This window comes from Poromitra crassiceps (assembly GCF_964638095.1).
Source record: "Poromitra crassiceps genome assembly, chromosome: 5".
Taxonomy (NCBI): Eukaryota; Metazoa; Chordata; class Actinopteri; order Beryciformes; family Melamphaidae; genus Poromitra; species Poromitra crassiceps.
Genome location: NC_139642.1, coordinates 52,745,041 through 52,759,415, shown reverse-complemented (window position 1 = coordinate 52,759,415; position 14,375 = coordinate 52,745,041). Strand labels below are relative to the sequence as shown.

At 43.4% G+C, this 14,375-nt stretch overlaps 1 protein-coding gene across 4 annotated transcripts in view; it reads right to left on the bottom strand.

Annotated features, from left to right (window-relative positions):
* Nucleotides 1–6,850: 6,850 nt before the first annotated feature.
* rap1gap2a (RAP1 GTPase activating protein 2a) overlaps nt 6,851–14,375 on the bottom strand; it is a gene marked incomplete at its 5' end in the record, with an annotated part of 118,599 nt that continues 111,074 nt past the window's right edge. For all 4 annotated transcript variants that reach the window (XM_083637548.1, XM_083637547.1, XM_083637549.1 and 1 more), the window contains 6 exons: nt 6,851–9,035; nt 10,946–11,019; nt 11,470–11,572; nt 12,791–12,911; nt 13,908–14,006; nt 14,134–14,246. In XM_083637548.1, the coding sequence (XP_083493674.1) occupies nt 9,027–9,035; nt 10,946–11,019; nt 11,470–11,572; nt 12,791–12,911; nt 13,908–14,006; nt 14,134–14,246 (519 nt within the window). In that variant the 3' untranslated portion in view covers nt 6,851–9,026. The remainder of the gene's footprint in view (nt 9,036–10,945; nt 11,020–11,469; nt 11,573–12,790; nt 12,912–13,907; nt 14,007–14,133; nt 14,247–14,375) is intronic.

Below are 14,375 nucleotides of genomic sequence, written 5' to 3'. Positions count from 1 at the left end.
GTGTCCGTGTCAAGCTAGGGAGCGAGCCGTTTCCGGTTCTACTTTTCAAGGTAAAACGCTTAGCTACATGTGTTGCAACGATTTTTTTGGAGTAATGCAAAAGTTCCAAAGTGAAAATAATACTAAGCATTAAACAATACAAAGACGAATCTCTAAAAAATGAAATACATTTACTTTGTTCTGACACAGTTTGTCACGCCTTCTACCCTTTTTCTGAAAGTGACAAAAGTTAAAGTTTTATTTTGAAGGCAAGCTGTCGTTAGGATTCTGGGCGGAAACTTTAGATTGTTACACTTTCCAAATGAACTACCGGCAAATAACAATCGGCATAATCCATGAAACTTTCTGCCCTTGTTCAGTCCGCATAATGGAGAAGTCATAACTGCTGACGTAATTATTAAGGGGTCGTTTGGCTCAAAGAACATCTGATGTTCTCAAAGGTTTTCATCGCACAATGGACCCCCCATTTGATCAAATTCAGTCTGAGGGGCTCCCATATGGAGGAAGAGTTTGTTTGTTTGTTTGTTTGTTTGTTTTTCTGATTTAGAATTGAATTGCACAACTGTCTCTACCCTGCACTGTCCTGTGGGGAGATAATTCGTTTAACAGTTATATAATGAAAAATATCTTCATTTGGCTGTAGACTTCACCAACTATAACATAGACCCCCTGACCACAAAGTATTTTATTTGGGGGGGGGGGGGGTTAGAGGGGGACCAATGAACACAAATTTGCATCAGCAATATAACAAAAAAGAATTAGCCTACAGGTAGGCCTAAACATGTACGAATACAACACTCATACATTCACAACCCCCAACCAACCCACCCCCACAAACCATTTATAACAATGAGCACAATTATGATTTCAGATGAGCAAATAATGCAGTCCTACAAATAGACAGTGAAGAAATAGAACCAGGTTGTTCCAATCACATGGGGCTTTGAATTGGAAGGCCCTACACCCAATTTCCTTGAACATTTTCAGAACGAAAAGTGAAGGATATTGAGCATGTCTAAGTGGGTATGCGGAACTCTATGGAACTAGATACTGTTTTAGATCAGATGGATAGTTGAAGTAAATATTTAAAAAAATAAATGGCAGTCATACAAACCGCTTATGTTAGCAAAACCTAAATGACATTTATAACTATAGCCTACTGCCAGGATAATATTTCCATGCAGCTGTATATTATGCAAAAACTCCCCTGCTTGTCTGAGGCTGGTGTATGCTCTTGTTTCTTTAGCAGGGTGAACGCAGTAATGTCCTCCCGAGTGGCAAACAGGAAGGTGGACAGGCATTTCATAATTAATAGCTAATTGATGTAGGCTACATCAATGACCTACAAAATTGTGTCTCAAAGAAAAAAACATGGACATTAAAAAAGAGGAAACATATGTTTACTCTAAATGTGTTTGTAGAGGCTGTGCTTCATGGTGCATTATACTGCCATGAAATTGGTCCCCTCCCTGTTGAGAAGTTTATAGTCCCACTCAGGAACTCATTGCTGCGTTTTGAAATGGTTTTGTCCTTTCCTGTAATTTTGTGTGTGTGTGTGTGTGTGTGTGTGTGTGTGTGTGTGTGTGTGTGTGTGTGTGTGTGTGTGTGTGTGTGTGTGTGTGTGTGTGTGTGTGTGTGTGTGTGTGTGTGTGTGTGTGTGTGTGTGTGTGTGTGTGTGTGTGTGTGTGTGTGTGTGTGTGTGTGTGTGTGTGTGTGTGTGTGTGTGTGTGTGTGTGTGTGTGTGTGTGTGTGTGTGTGTGTGTGTGTGTGTGTAATTGCATGTGTCACTTCCTTCCTTGCCCCCGTCTGGACTGGAGCTGCCAGAGCAAAGCTTTTCACTTTGTACAGAGGTGGAAAAGAACGTGAGAGAAAAGGGTTTGGAAAGAAACGGAGCCGCTTGAACAATAGCTTCATACGAACAAGCAGTGGAGTTTCCCAAAGCTGCTGTTCGATGTCCTGACAACTAAAGTCATGGCAAAGAAAGGCTTAAACTGCATGGACTGTCTGGAGGAAGTGAAATGAGAGAACAGTGATGAAAATCAGCCAGCAGTGGACTGAGGACAGACATGCACGGGTACCTCCTCATTACCTTCAGCTGCCTCTGCATTCTGCCTGGTAAGTCGAAAATTAAGTAGCCTATATAAAAACGCTCATGATTTCAGTTCATGATTTTGATGACAAATCAAATTAAAAATTGTATTAATCCCACCCAAAAACATTCCCTTAGAACTTTATTTTGTGGGAAATTGTGGAAAGCTGAAACAAACAGAAAGCATTTTTTTTTTAAATAATCAAGACAACTGGCTTATAAAGGGTTAAAATTCTGAAAATGAATAAACATTTGGGTATGTATGATGTGGTCTGAAGGTATAAGGTTTGGCAACAACAACAAAAAAATCACTGGTTTATGGTTAACATAATAAGTGACCAAAAATGGTCACAAATTAAGTCAACCTGGGGATAGGCGATTATTAATTAACCCATCATGGGGGTTCAATCCTTCAACTCTCACTTAAATATGTGCTACAGTAGTGTGCAAAGTTCCATGTAAAAATAAATTGTACTATTTGTCTAAGTTGGGTTGCTACACTGTAAGGAGCTAGAATGTACATTCATGCAACTTTGTTCTACTTTTGAATTCACCTTTGGTGTAGTCAAAATTATACTGTGAATGTAGACAATGTTGCTGAACAGCCTTGCATCAACCCATCTTGGTATATTGTATTGTATCGGGTGAATGTGAAAGTTTACCTGGTGATTAAACTGTAATCTAATGTAATTATTAAGATGATTCAGATGAATGAACCGACACAACAAGAAGCAGCATGGCTATAATGGATCTGTGGGGGCTTTTTTCCTTTTTACTTCTTCTAACCACATTATTATTAGACAGCTACAGTTTGGACAGTGATTTTAGGAGAGAAAAAGACAGACATAACAGGAATATCTGACACTTTAAGTTAACTCTTGTTTGTTATATGCCATATTATCTTTATCTCATGGTCAAAGGATTCAAAAGTGCCTAATCGACATTTATTGTCCTGTAAGTTGAAGAAAGTGGATGGCCACATCAAAACACTATTCATTTCAGGTCTTTTAGTTAACATACATTTTCGACAGTAATCTCTGGTGAGTTTTCCTTTCATTTAATCATATTTCAAAAATTAGGTGTCAAGACAATAAGTTGTTGTTCCTCTTTCAGGTTTCCATGCTGAAGAATGCTCGCAGACGGTGCTGGCAAGGCGTGATGCAGTTTATGTACCAGAGGGGGGCAGCCTGTCACTGTCCTGTGTGGTCCAACACTGTGACGACAACAAGTGGACCTGGGTGTGGGTCTGGAGTCAGTCATCAGAGAACAAGTTCAATGACTTCAACCCCAATCGGAGGCACCGCCTTTCCAGTGTTGCTCTCTCGCCCAATCAAACCCGTCTGTTTTTAAAATTCCTGAGAGCCAACCAATCAGACGAAGGTTCATACGCATGCAAGGTCATATGGGGTCAAGGGTCAAACGACATGGGACACATGGTGTATGTGAACATCACCGCAGCAGGTACTTATATAGATTTATATGACCAGAATGTGTTTGTCTGTGAAGAATACAGAATAATAGTGAATAAATAATAAGTTGGATTGAGTTTTCTTTTACCTTTCAAAAAGAAAGTCTGATTTGTGTGTGTGCGCGCGCACGCGTGTGTGTGTGTGTGTGTGTGTGTGTGTGTGTGTGTGCATATCCTCTCTCAAAAGCCACAGCCGTCCCCTCTGAGAGGAGAGGAGTGCTGCACAGGGTTTTGGTGTGTGTGGGTGCCTCTCTTTGTTTCCCAGTCGTTCTGGCACTGGCTCGTTGTCTGAGTTCAGAGGTCAAGCCTCGGCCGCTTCCCAGGACCCTGTCCACAAATCCCCGGCAGCCCGGGGCCTCATACAGAGCCCCACCCCGCCTGGCCCCGCAGCCTCCACCCCGCCGGCCTGTACCACAACACCATAATAACCCTTCTACTCCTACAGGTATCTCTCGAACTCTCTTCCTTCTGTGTCTATCTGTCTGGAAACATCTCATTCATCTACTGCTGATTTGCATTTGATTTGGCGTGCACAATATTAGCTTTGTTACTTGTGGCATTGTAGGAAGGGCACTGCTCCTTGTAATGATTCTTTTTATTTCTTTATTTTTTGCCATTTTACAGCTACCCCCAAGCCCAAGCTGAATAAAGAGGTGGGTCTACTCTGTGCCTTGTGGATATCCTGTCCCGGGATAGGATGCCCTTTGCAGTGGCCTTAATGCTGTGTGTTTCCCCTGGATGGCGTTGGATGCATGGGGTCCCGCCCTAAAGCAAATTTCAACTCAACGTGAATTATGGATCGTGACTCTTACTATTTTCCAAAGGTACATGCTTCTTAAGACTAACTAGTTCTCCATTGTGTTGCAGCTGGTCGTCTACGCAGCTCTCTCCCAGGATGCTCTGGGGCAACAGCGAGCTGACAGAGAGCCTGCCCAGGTCACGGTCTACTCATCCCTCAGGTTTACTTGACTGTAAGCGAGGCACGCTGGAGGAAAAATGTCTCTGCTGAAGATACATGATGTGATGGTTATACGATGGGATACTGACTGATCGTCGATGGAGAAATTAATCAGTTTGTTTGAAAGTGACTGAATAGCACCTCTAGGCTAAGTTCCCTGGATTCAATGTGTTCCTTGAGGAGACTTGTACAGGATGGACACTTGGTGTTATGGAGCATCAAAGGCGGGCCGCTCTACAGCTCTGGACATTCCCTGAGGAATGTGATGAAATCAGAGGACACATTCTACACACAATTCATGTATTATACAGAAGAAAGAAGTTACCAGAGTAGATTTTCCTGCCCGCAGTGCATCGGTTGCCCACTAGGACCTATTGCCAGGATGTCATGTCACCCCCAACCCCCCTCCCCGGATCAGTCAGGAGGGAGAGCAGCTTCAGGAGGATCCTCAGCCCCCACACATTAAAGAGGAACAGGAGGAACTCTGGATCAGTCAGGAGGGAGAGCAGCTTCAAAGGCTGGAGGAGGCCCATATCACCCAGTTCCCAGCAGCTCAACTGAACAGATGAAAACAGAAGCTGGTGGAGAGGATTGTGGAGCATCAGAACCAGCCAGGAACATATGTCTTATATCCAGCTAGTAATTCATGACCAACTAGTCATGACAAGACTTCAGACTCTTCTGAGACTGAAGACAGTGATGATGAATGGATGGAAACTAGTGAACCTCAGTCAGGGGTACGGTGGCGCAGTCGGTAGCGCTGTCGCCTCACAGCTAGAAGGTCCTGAGTTCGATTCTCGCCTGGGACGCTGGAGTTGTGACCCCCCCTTATCCTCAGTGCCTACTGCCAAGGTGGGCTATCTCATCGAAAGGGCCTTTCTGTGTTGAGTTTGCATGTTCTCCCCGTACCCCCCAGGGGGTTCCTCCGTACATAATCCCCCACTAAAAACATGCAGAAGATCGTCATCCGACCAGTGACGACAACATCTGAAGTTGGTCCAATGATGGTCCCTGGGCGCTGGAAAGAAAAAGCGACCACTGCTCCTGGCCTGCCCCCTGGAGGAAAGGACAAGTCTGGATGGGTCAAATGCAGAGGACATATTTCACCGGCCACCGGCAGCATGAGTGTGTGTTGTGGCCGCATGCATGTGTTGTAGTGTTCGTGTGACAATAAAGACGGGCTTCCGTCTGAAAACGTGTTTTATACTCGCAGAAAAACAGTGAAGTTCTTGGGAAGAAATACTTCAGCTGCTCAGTTTGTGGTAAACATTTTGGTCGTAAAGGAGACTTGACGAGACACATGATAGTCCACACAGGAGAGACACAATTTATTTGTTCAGTCTGTGGTGAAGGTTTTTTCGTCTAAAAGCAAACTTGAAGACACATGATGATAATCCACACAGGAGAGAAACGATTTAATTGCTCAGTCTGTGGTAAAGGTTTTGGTCACAAAGGAACCTTGAAGTCACACAATATAGTGCTATCTGTGGTGGAGGGGGATTTGACTGTTGCAAATATGCAAGTATGTACTGTGTGTGTGTGTGTGTGTGTGTATATTTTATATATATATATATTATATACACACACACATATATATATATACAGTATTATATACACACACACACACACACACACACACACACATATATATATTGAGCAATTTGTTTTTATACATTTTTTATTAACAAAGCCTGTTTTGATTTTTCTCTCTTGCTCTGCTGTCTTCTTTCCTTGGCTCCTCTTATATTTGATTTATTGAAACCTCTCCCAACTCTAAGACACATCTACCTTTCTTAGCCTATACAAAATTCTAGAAGTCTGTGTGATATAAAAATATAGATGAAGATTTCGGGAAGGAAAGAGAAAATTGTATATATTGTGTATAGTGACGTAATTTAAAGGTGTCAAAATTATATACTGTATCAATGCAAGTGTTTATAATTAAATTCCTTCTATCCCTAAATAAATAAATACTAATGTTTTTAGATTTTACTGATAATGATCCTCCTGCGTCAAATCATGTAGTCCAATAAACAGCATCAGTTTTGAGTGTGTATGTATATAAAGTATGAGAAAATGATCACTGGATTGAACTGTAAGCATTCATCTTAAAAAGCAATCAACTCTGTTCTCAACTGATTGTGTTGTGACCTGAATTTGATTGTGGCAACTGTTTTGCTCCACTTCTACCAGGCATGTGTACATTAATGCTGTACCTGCAATAATAGCCAGAATTATGAGATAAACTTAAATTAATGAATGTCCTGTACAAGAAAAAACACATAAATGACACAAAATACAACATTTTATTTCAGAATAAATTCTCAGTGGCACATTACATAACGAAATATACATATACATGTCTAGACTTCTTTTAAATTAATATATTTCCTTTAATAATTTTACTTTATTAATTAGCACACTCTGCAGTTACATTTTTTACATGACATCAATGCAAAATAAGATATAATTTAATAAATTAAGCATATTAACAGAGAGAAGGCTGCAGGGCGTTTAGGCAGTAGCCGCTACAAACTAAAAGACATCTAACTCCCTGCTTCTGTCCTTATCACATCCTTCCCTGCTTCCCTTCCTCGAGGTCTTCACTGACCTACAATAACAGAACAGGGTCTAGTCCAGTTGCATCAAATCCGTACTCCTCAAGTTCTTCCTGGCCAGTTTAGCTTCCTGGGTTTTGAGTTTCACAGACGGAAATTTACTCAGTAGGAAGCCATCCTCCCATTGACAGGAATGGTTCGCTATACAGTTACAGTACACACACATTCTCCCAAAGACCTAACAGTTTCGTTATTTGGTCACATAGGAAAGACATGGTTTCTCTTCAAACTTGTCCTTGCTGAATGCGCCGGCACCACCATGTCCCGCTAACTCCTGCCCGTACAGCTCGCAGGCTAATGTAAAAGGTATAGTTGAGGACTCGAGTACAACCATGTTGTGCTTGTTAGCAACTGTCTTGACGATTTACTTCTACGAGGCTTTGAAATAACAATTCACAACGCATAAAATCAAAGTTACAAAATAAGCTCAAAGTTCACATTCAAAAGTATTTTGGCCGGTTTTGACGGTGTGGTTTCATTTAAACCTGAACATTATCTTTCAAGTCCACTTCATCGATTCATAATGCTGGGGTCATGAAAACTTTTGAACCCTCAAAACGTCATGTTCAAAAGTCCCACCGAACATAAACACAGAGACACTTAAAGCTAGCGAGCTTCAATGGGAGGTATCATTAGGTGAAATGTTTTCAGTAAGTGCAACATCTATTCTCAGCAAATGTTGATCGGCTACCCACAACTGTGCTGTAACCAGATCCAGAGGATTCTCCAGCCGTTCTCTCACACAGTGAGAGAGATGGACAGAGAGACGGACAGACAGAAAGAGAGAGAGACAGAAAGAGAGAGAGATAGAGAGAGCATCAATGGTGAAAGGGTTTTCCATAGATTGTAAGGCGCAGCTTTGGCTAAAATAAGCTTATGGCAAAATGTGATGCCAGTGTCCCCCGCTGTGCCCCACTGTGAGCTACTTTCCACTAACTCAGCACTTGGGTCGGGGGATTTGAACTCCCCCCTCACAGATACAGAGAGACAGACTGCTGTTTACTGTATATGCACTGACTGAATTTGAGCAGTAGGTGTTTTAGAGTGCAGCAAGACAACGCAGCTGCTAACAAGGTTACAAAAGCATCGGAAAATCAAAGACGTGACCTAGAAAAGGCTACTTCCTGTCCAAAGGAGCGATCCAGCTTCTGCATTGGAAAATGGAAACACCCAGCGTCCACTTCCGAAGCGTTGCTGCTACTGTACACGTGTCTGTGTCTGTGCGTGTGGCTATGTGTGCGTGTGTGTCCTTTTTCTAGGCGTTACAGAAACTGTTCCCAGACGTACCATACAAGGGCAAAGGCAAAAGGGAACGTGTCCTGATATTTGTCGAAGTGATTACGGTTTTGATGTCCTTTCCACAGAGTGCTACATAAAGTGTAACAGTTCAGCCATATTCTCATCTTACCATACTTCTAAGTCTCATGTCACCGTACCTCCGCATTATACAAGATGCTTGTGGGGGATGGGGGGTGGGTAGCTTAGGTAGAGTCTAGCTCCGCCCACAGTCACAGTATTACAACCATGCCGGGTCTTTCATGTGAAGCAAACATGGTCACTAACCACTGAAACGCAGCAACTTGCTAATATCAGCAAGGTATTTATTGACTTATTTCTGCAGATAGATTGGTTAAAATGACGCTCGGGCAGATTCTCCTTCGCGTCTCCTTACTATACACTCACAGTATCGTCAGTTTGTTTCTAGTATGCGTGAGGACTCTGGTGCAGTCAGTCATCTTTTCACACGGTCCTTGGCTTAGTGAGGTGGTTCTACAGTGATTTCGTCTTGGTGTTGTGGTTTCTGTTGTTGTTGTTGTTGTTCTTTTCTCCCCCTTGCAGCTCCGTCAAGCCTGTGTTGTCCATCGTGTCGGTCTATATTTCCATCCCACGAAGCTACTCAGACTGAAAGAGACAAGAGCAAACAGGGAAGCCGCTTAGAGGAGACTGTCACTCACGCCTCTCAACTTTGGTCCTTCACCCGCCCAGGCACAGCACTAGCTCAGCTGTTTCACTCACACTACAGTATTCACCTTATGTAGCCACGCCCATTTGACCCGGGTTGTGTGGTTGTGTCACGACTTCCGGCAAAAAAAAAGAAAAAGGCCGGCTGCTCCAATATCATCTAACTCTGAATTAATTAATAATTTAGCCAATTGTATGTAACATACCAAATAAAAGCAAACGGCAATGTCTAAGAATGCAACGCCATGTAACTGGCTCGTTAATTCTCGCATTCAAGGGAATTACGTTAACGTCTGCGGGTATAGACGTAAGTGGCTCGCACTGCGCTCGGTTGAGAGAAAACCATCTGAAGCTTTCTTTGTTGGAGTCCAGGTATGTTTTACAAGAAAGTGCTCGTCATTGTCGACGATAACGTTATCTGACCTGGCTAACAGTGGATACTCCGCTTGCTTGCTGTGTACCGAGCTCAAAGTAGTAGGCTACGTTCTTTGTTTTACCCCCTGCACTGTCCGCTACAAAAACAATTTTCTTCTTCTGACGTTCTTTTGTATTTCGCGCCGTGACCAGCGGAAGTATTAACACGACCCGGAAGAATTTGGCCCACCCCCGCGTATGAACATAAGTGCTCAGTGCATAGTGCTCAATTGGCATTTTTACCTCCACCAAGGAGGTTCTGTTTTCAGTGGCATTTGTCTGTCTGTCTGTCTGTCTGTCTGTCTGTCTGTCTGTCTGCCTGCCTGCTGTCTGTCTGTCTGTCTGTCTGTCTGTCTGTTAGCAGGATTATGGAAAAACTACTGGGCTGATTTTCATGAAACTTGGTGGAAGGGTGTAGCATTGGCCAAGGAAGAACCCAACACATTTTGAAGCAGATCTGATCTGACTCACAAAGTTTACATATCACAGCAGACCGGACTACTTGCCTTGTCGAAGGTCTGCGCTCTCCGAGTACCCTTCTAGTTATACACGTATTACTGCTCTCAGCATTTTGCCAAGTCTGCCATAACAAGCTACAGTATGACTTTGAAAGCAACAGTGAAAGTCATTTTCTTTATAGTTGCTTATGTTTGCAATAAAGAACAAAAACAATAAAGAGCTTAAGCAAGCGGTCAGGATCTCATTGTCCCAAAACCACGTTCCTCCACTGCCAGAAGGGGGAGACAAACTACAAAAGTTAGGCACTCCAGCTTTAACAGTGCTTTCTAACTTTGTAACTGGCTGCTGTGGTGGATGAGTTGAGTTGCCTCCCCCTCCCTCCCCTAATATGTGAAGCGCTTTGAGTATCTAGAAAGGCACTATATAAATCCAACCAATTATTATTATTAAAATGTGCTAACCAGACAGGCAACCCCCCCCCCCCCCAAACAAAAATATTCACATTTGTTTGTCAAATAAAAAATTATGACTTATTTGCAAATATATATAGCGCTCTATTGCCATGGAGGATTGATAGCAGCTCAAGTGCTATTGCAGCAGTCCAGTCCCTGGGCTGACAAATGCTGAATGACAGCGCATGCTGTGCGAGCATCGTCTCAGGCTGGGGAGGAGGGGCGGCCTTTTTTAAATCTCAGCTTTGACAGACGACTAAGAGCTTCCATAAGAGTGATTCAGTTTTAATACGCGATACATTCTGAACACAATTAACACACCCTAAGCACCGCCCACCCCAACACCAACCCCAGAAAACAGTCAAAACAGCAAAATGACAATACTTAGATTGAATGGATGAATGGAAACTAATGTTTACAACTTTTAGATGCTTACATGCACACAATACCCATACATGTACTATACATAGTGACAAGGCTTTTGTGGATTTTGGTTGCCAGGGTCTTTTAATACTTGAGACTTACAGTTGTGGGTGAGTGGCTCATTTTGTCAAAGCGGAACTTCAAGTTTGACCTTGGAGACGTCTTGCTCTTCCCATCTGGACAATACAGGAGGAGGAAGTCAGACCAAAAGCCAGTGATGTCTGGTATGGATCACTTGCAGTTAATAACATATGAAGGCTACAGTATGTGTCATGGGCCTCATGGCTGACGAACAATTGTCTATATATTGTCTATAGCCACTGTAAAACAGGAAGTTGTATGTTTCTGAGTCTTCTTGCTTTCAAAAAGTTCACCTTTCCGTCCACACACACATGGAAACAATAAAGTAAAACAAACACGAGCAAACAAAAAACCAGCAGCAAGCAGGTCAAAAGACCTGTAGCGCTTCCTCGTCTGAACTAACAAGCCCTTTCCACTTGGTCCTGTCTAGATAGATTAGATACACACGCAATCAAAAAATCATCATTATTCTGTAGGGGACCAGAGTGGCTCTAACACTGTGTACGTGCGCTTGTGTGTGTGTGTGTGTCTGAGTGCGTGTTTACCTGTCGGACTGCGGCACATGATGAGAGGTGTACCCGATGCCTGGCTGTCAACACTGAGGGCGGGGCTAAAGACCATGGGCGAGGCTGTAGAGAGGTGGCTGGCCTGGGGGAAGGAGAGGAGAGGAGAGGAGAGGAGAGGAGAGGAGAGGAGAGGAGAGGAGGGGAGAGGAGAGGAGAGGAGAGGAGAAAGCTCTTAGTTTAGCTGAGTTCTCTGACTCAGCATGAACATTATTAACTATACTGCATCTGTGCAGAATGATCCTGGCTAAATACTGATAGCATAGTAGGACCGATATGACTGACAACACGTTGTCACAAAAGACAAAGTGAGAGCGACATGCTGCCGTCTGATACACAGCAAGTGACAGGAGCTGTGATCGTTAGCGCTGTCCTGACATTCAACACTCTCTGCCAGATTACTCACACTTCTGGGTAATTACAGACTGTTGGTTCCATCTATGGATGCTTTGACGTCTGATACAACAAACGTCTGATACAACAAACTCATGCTTACCATTGAAGGAACAGTTCACCCCAAAATGAAAATTCTGACATCATCTACTCACCCTGATGCCAGTTGAAACACAGGTGACGGTTATCCATAAAACACACAGGGAGATCAGCCAGCACAAATCCATAGCAGCCATCTCCAAAACAACTGAAGTCAGCAGGGATCTGTTCTTCACAGTTCCAAAATGACCTACAGTATATTTATACCATCACTTGGTGCAAATCTGAACCACAGCTGATTGATTTGGAACAAATAATGGTGTATAGGTCTTTCTATTCACAGTGTGATTGTTTGGCTGTTTTAATTGTTTTGGAACTCTAAAGATACTGTAGGTCCCCGTTGACTTGGGTTGTTTTGTAGAAGGTGTGTTATATGGACAAACACATTTCACCTGTTTCACTTGGCATGCGGCTGAGCTGCCAAATGAAAGATGATGACAGAAGTTTCATTTTCTGGGTGATTTTTTTAAGGATGTGTTCTGGTTTGTAGCCATGCCATTTCCCCTCCTCCCCTCTCGCCTGTCGAGGCTCGCTCTCACTGTGAGACCGGCTTTACCTTTTGCAACGTGAGTAATGGCAGAAGTAGGAGGTTATTTACTAGGCTTTTTGGTGTGAATTTGAATTGCTGACTATTTAGGGTCATTTCTGTAGTGCTGCTGAGCCAGCAGTGCAAATGCTTCTTTTGTCCACAGCAACTTGTGGTTGGGTTTTACTAAACAATTCCTTCTCCTTGCTAAATCTCTGCTTCATGCAGTATGGCACTATGCATAGTTTATGTATGTTGCTTGAGTGTTTGTTGCACTGTACTCACTGTGTCCAGTTCCTCCAGAGCCTCTGTGTCTGCCGTGGTGCTGCTGAAGCTACTGGTGCTGGACGAGGAGCGAGAGATGTTGAGCCTGCCGCCGCTGCACTCCTTCAGCTTGACGAACGGCCTGCAGAGCAGACAGGGAAGAGTTGGAGCAACGTGCTGGGGCTTTGGCTGCTTAATACCTCTGAGTGGAATAGAGGCAATCACAATGCTGTTTCCAACGTAACGTCCGGCTAGACAACGCCTGCGTCACGTACATACAATTTAATGGAGCAGAGCAAACGGGGCGGGGTGAACAACTGAGATGAAGAGAAAATGCTTCAGTCTACAATTCAGGCTTGATGCTTTCATATCTCATTAATTAACACACTTTCACTAAGGTTCGTTTAGAGACCTAATTTGCCTGTTGGGCCACAGAATAAAAACAATCACAGCTTGAGTTCACCCAAAACTAGCAGTTAGTCCGACCGACGGTGAGATGTTACAGTTGGGGATATTTGGTTTATCAACACAGGACATAAAATAAGCACAACCAGACGTCAGATAGGTATTAGATAATATGTATAGGCATTTTACTGTGTCTGCAAACCAGGGATATGTAGAACATCAACCTACATTGGAAACAAAACGTCGGCAAAATCCGTTTCATTCGACGTCTCTGCAAACTTACAATCTAAATCTAAATTTGAAGCAAAACAGCGGTTCATTTGAAAACCTCTTTGGTTGTTTAGGCAAGTAAAACAACTTGACTAAGGTTAGGGTTACGGTTTGGGTTAGGCCTACATAAGAAAAACATGAAATGTGACTTACAGTTGAAATGTAGACTTTGGAAACACTGCGACCATGACCGGGGATCGAACACGGCCCTCTGATGTGTTTACACCCTCCATCCACCCCGGCCAGTGTGGCCACCTCACTATTTCAATAGCAGACTCTATGGCGTGTAGAACACCATATTTTGGTTCAGAGATGTTCATATTCTACACATCCGTGGATTGCAGAAACGCCGGCATTTTATTCTGGTGATCAGGCTGTATTAAATCAGTGTCATCTTTTGATTGTGCCTGTATTGCCCCGCCCCCCCAACTCAGTTTCCTTTACTTTATAGATTTGGTCTCACCTCTCTTTGTTGGGGCAGATCTCAGGCGAGCTGGGATTGGACAACGTCTCTGACCTCACTTCCTGGGACAGCGGGAAGAACTCCAGGGGCTTTTGGTCACTGCAGACAAAAGAAACACACCTTACCACAACTCTCCGTTTTCATCCAGCTACATGGAGTGTTTCTCTGCATGGATACCATTGGTGAGCAGGCAGCAGGTTGAACCAGACATACTGTAGTGACCAACCTGCGTGTGTGTCTGTCCGAGGGGCTTTCTGTGCTGGAGTGGAGGCGAGGGAAGAGGCCTGAGCGCCGTTTCACCGGGCTCTTCAGAGGAGACTTGGCTGACAACGCAGGGGGCTGAGGATCACAGATCAGAGGAGAAGAACGCCTTTTAATGATGGGAAATGGAGATGTTTTAGAAATGTAAAATGACGGCATTTTATTCTGGCAAGTGGGTTGGAAAGAACTTTTTCGAGAATGGATATC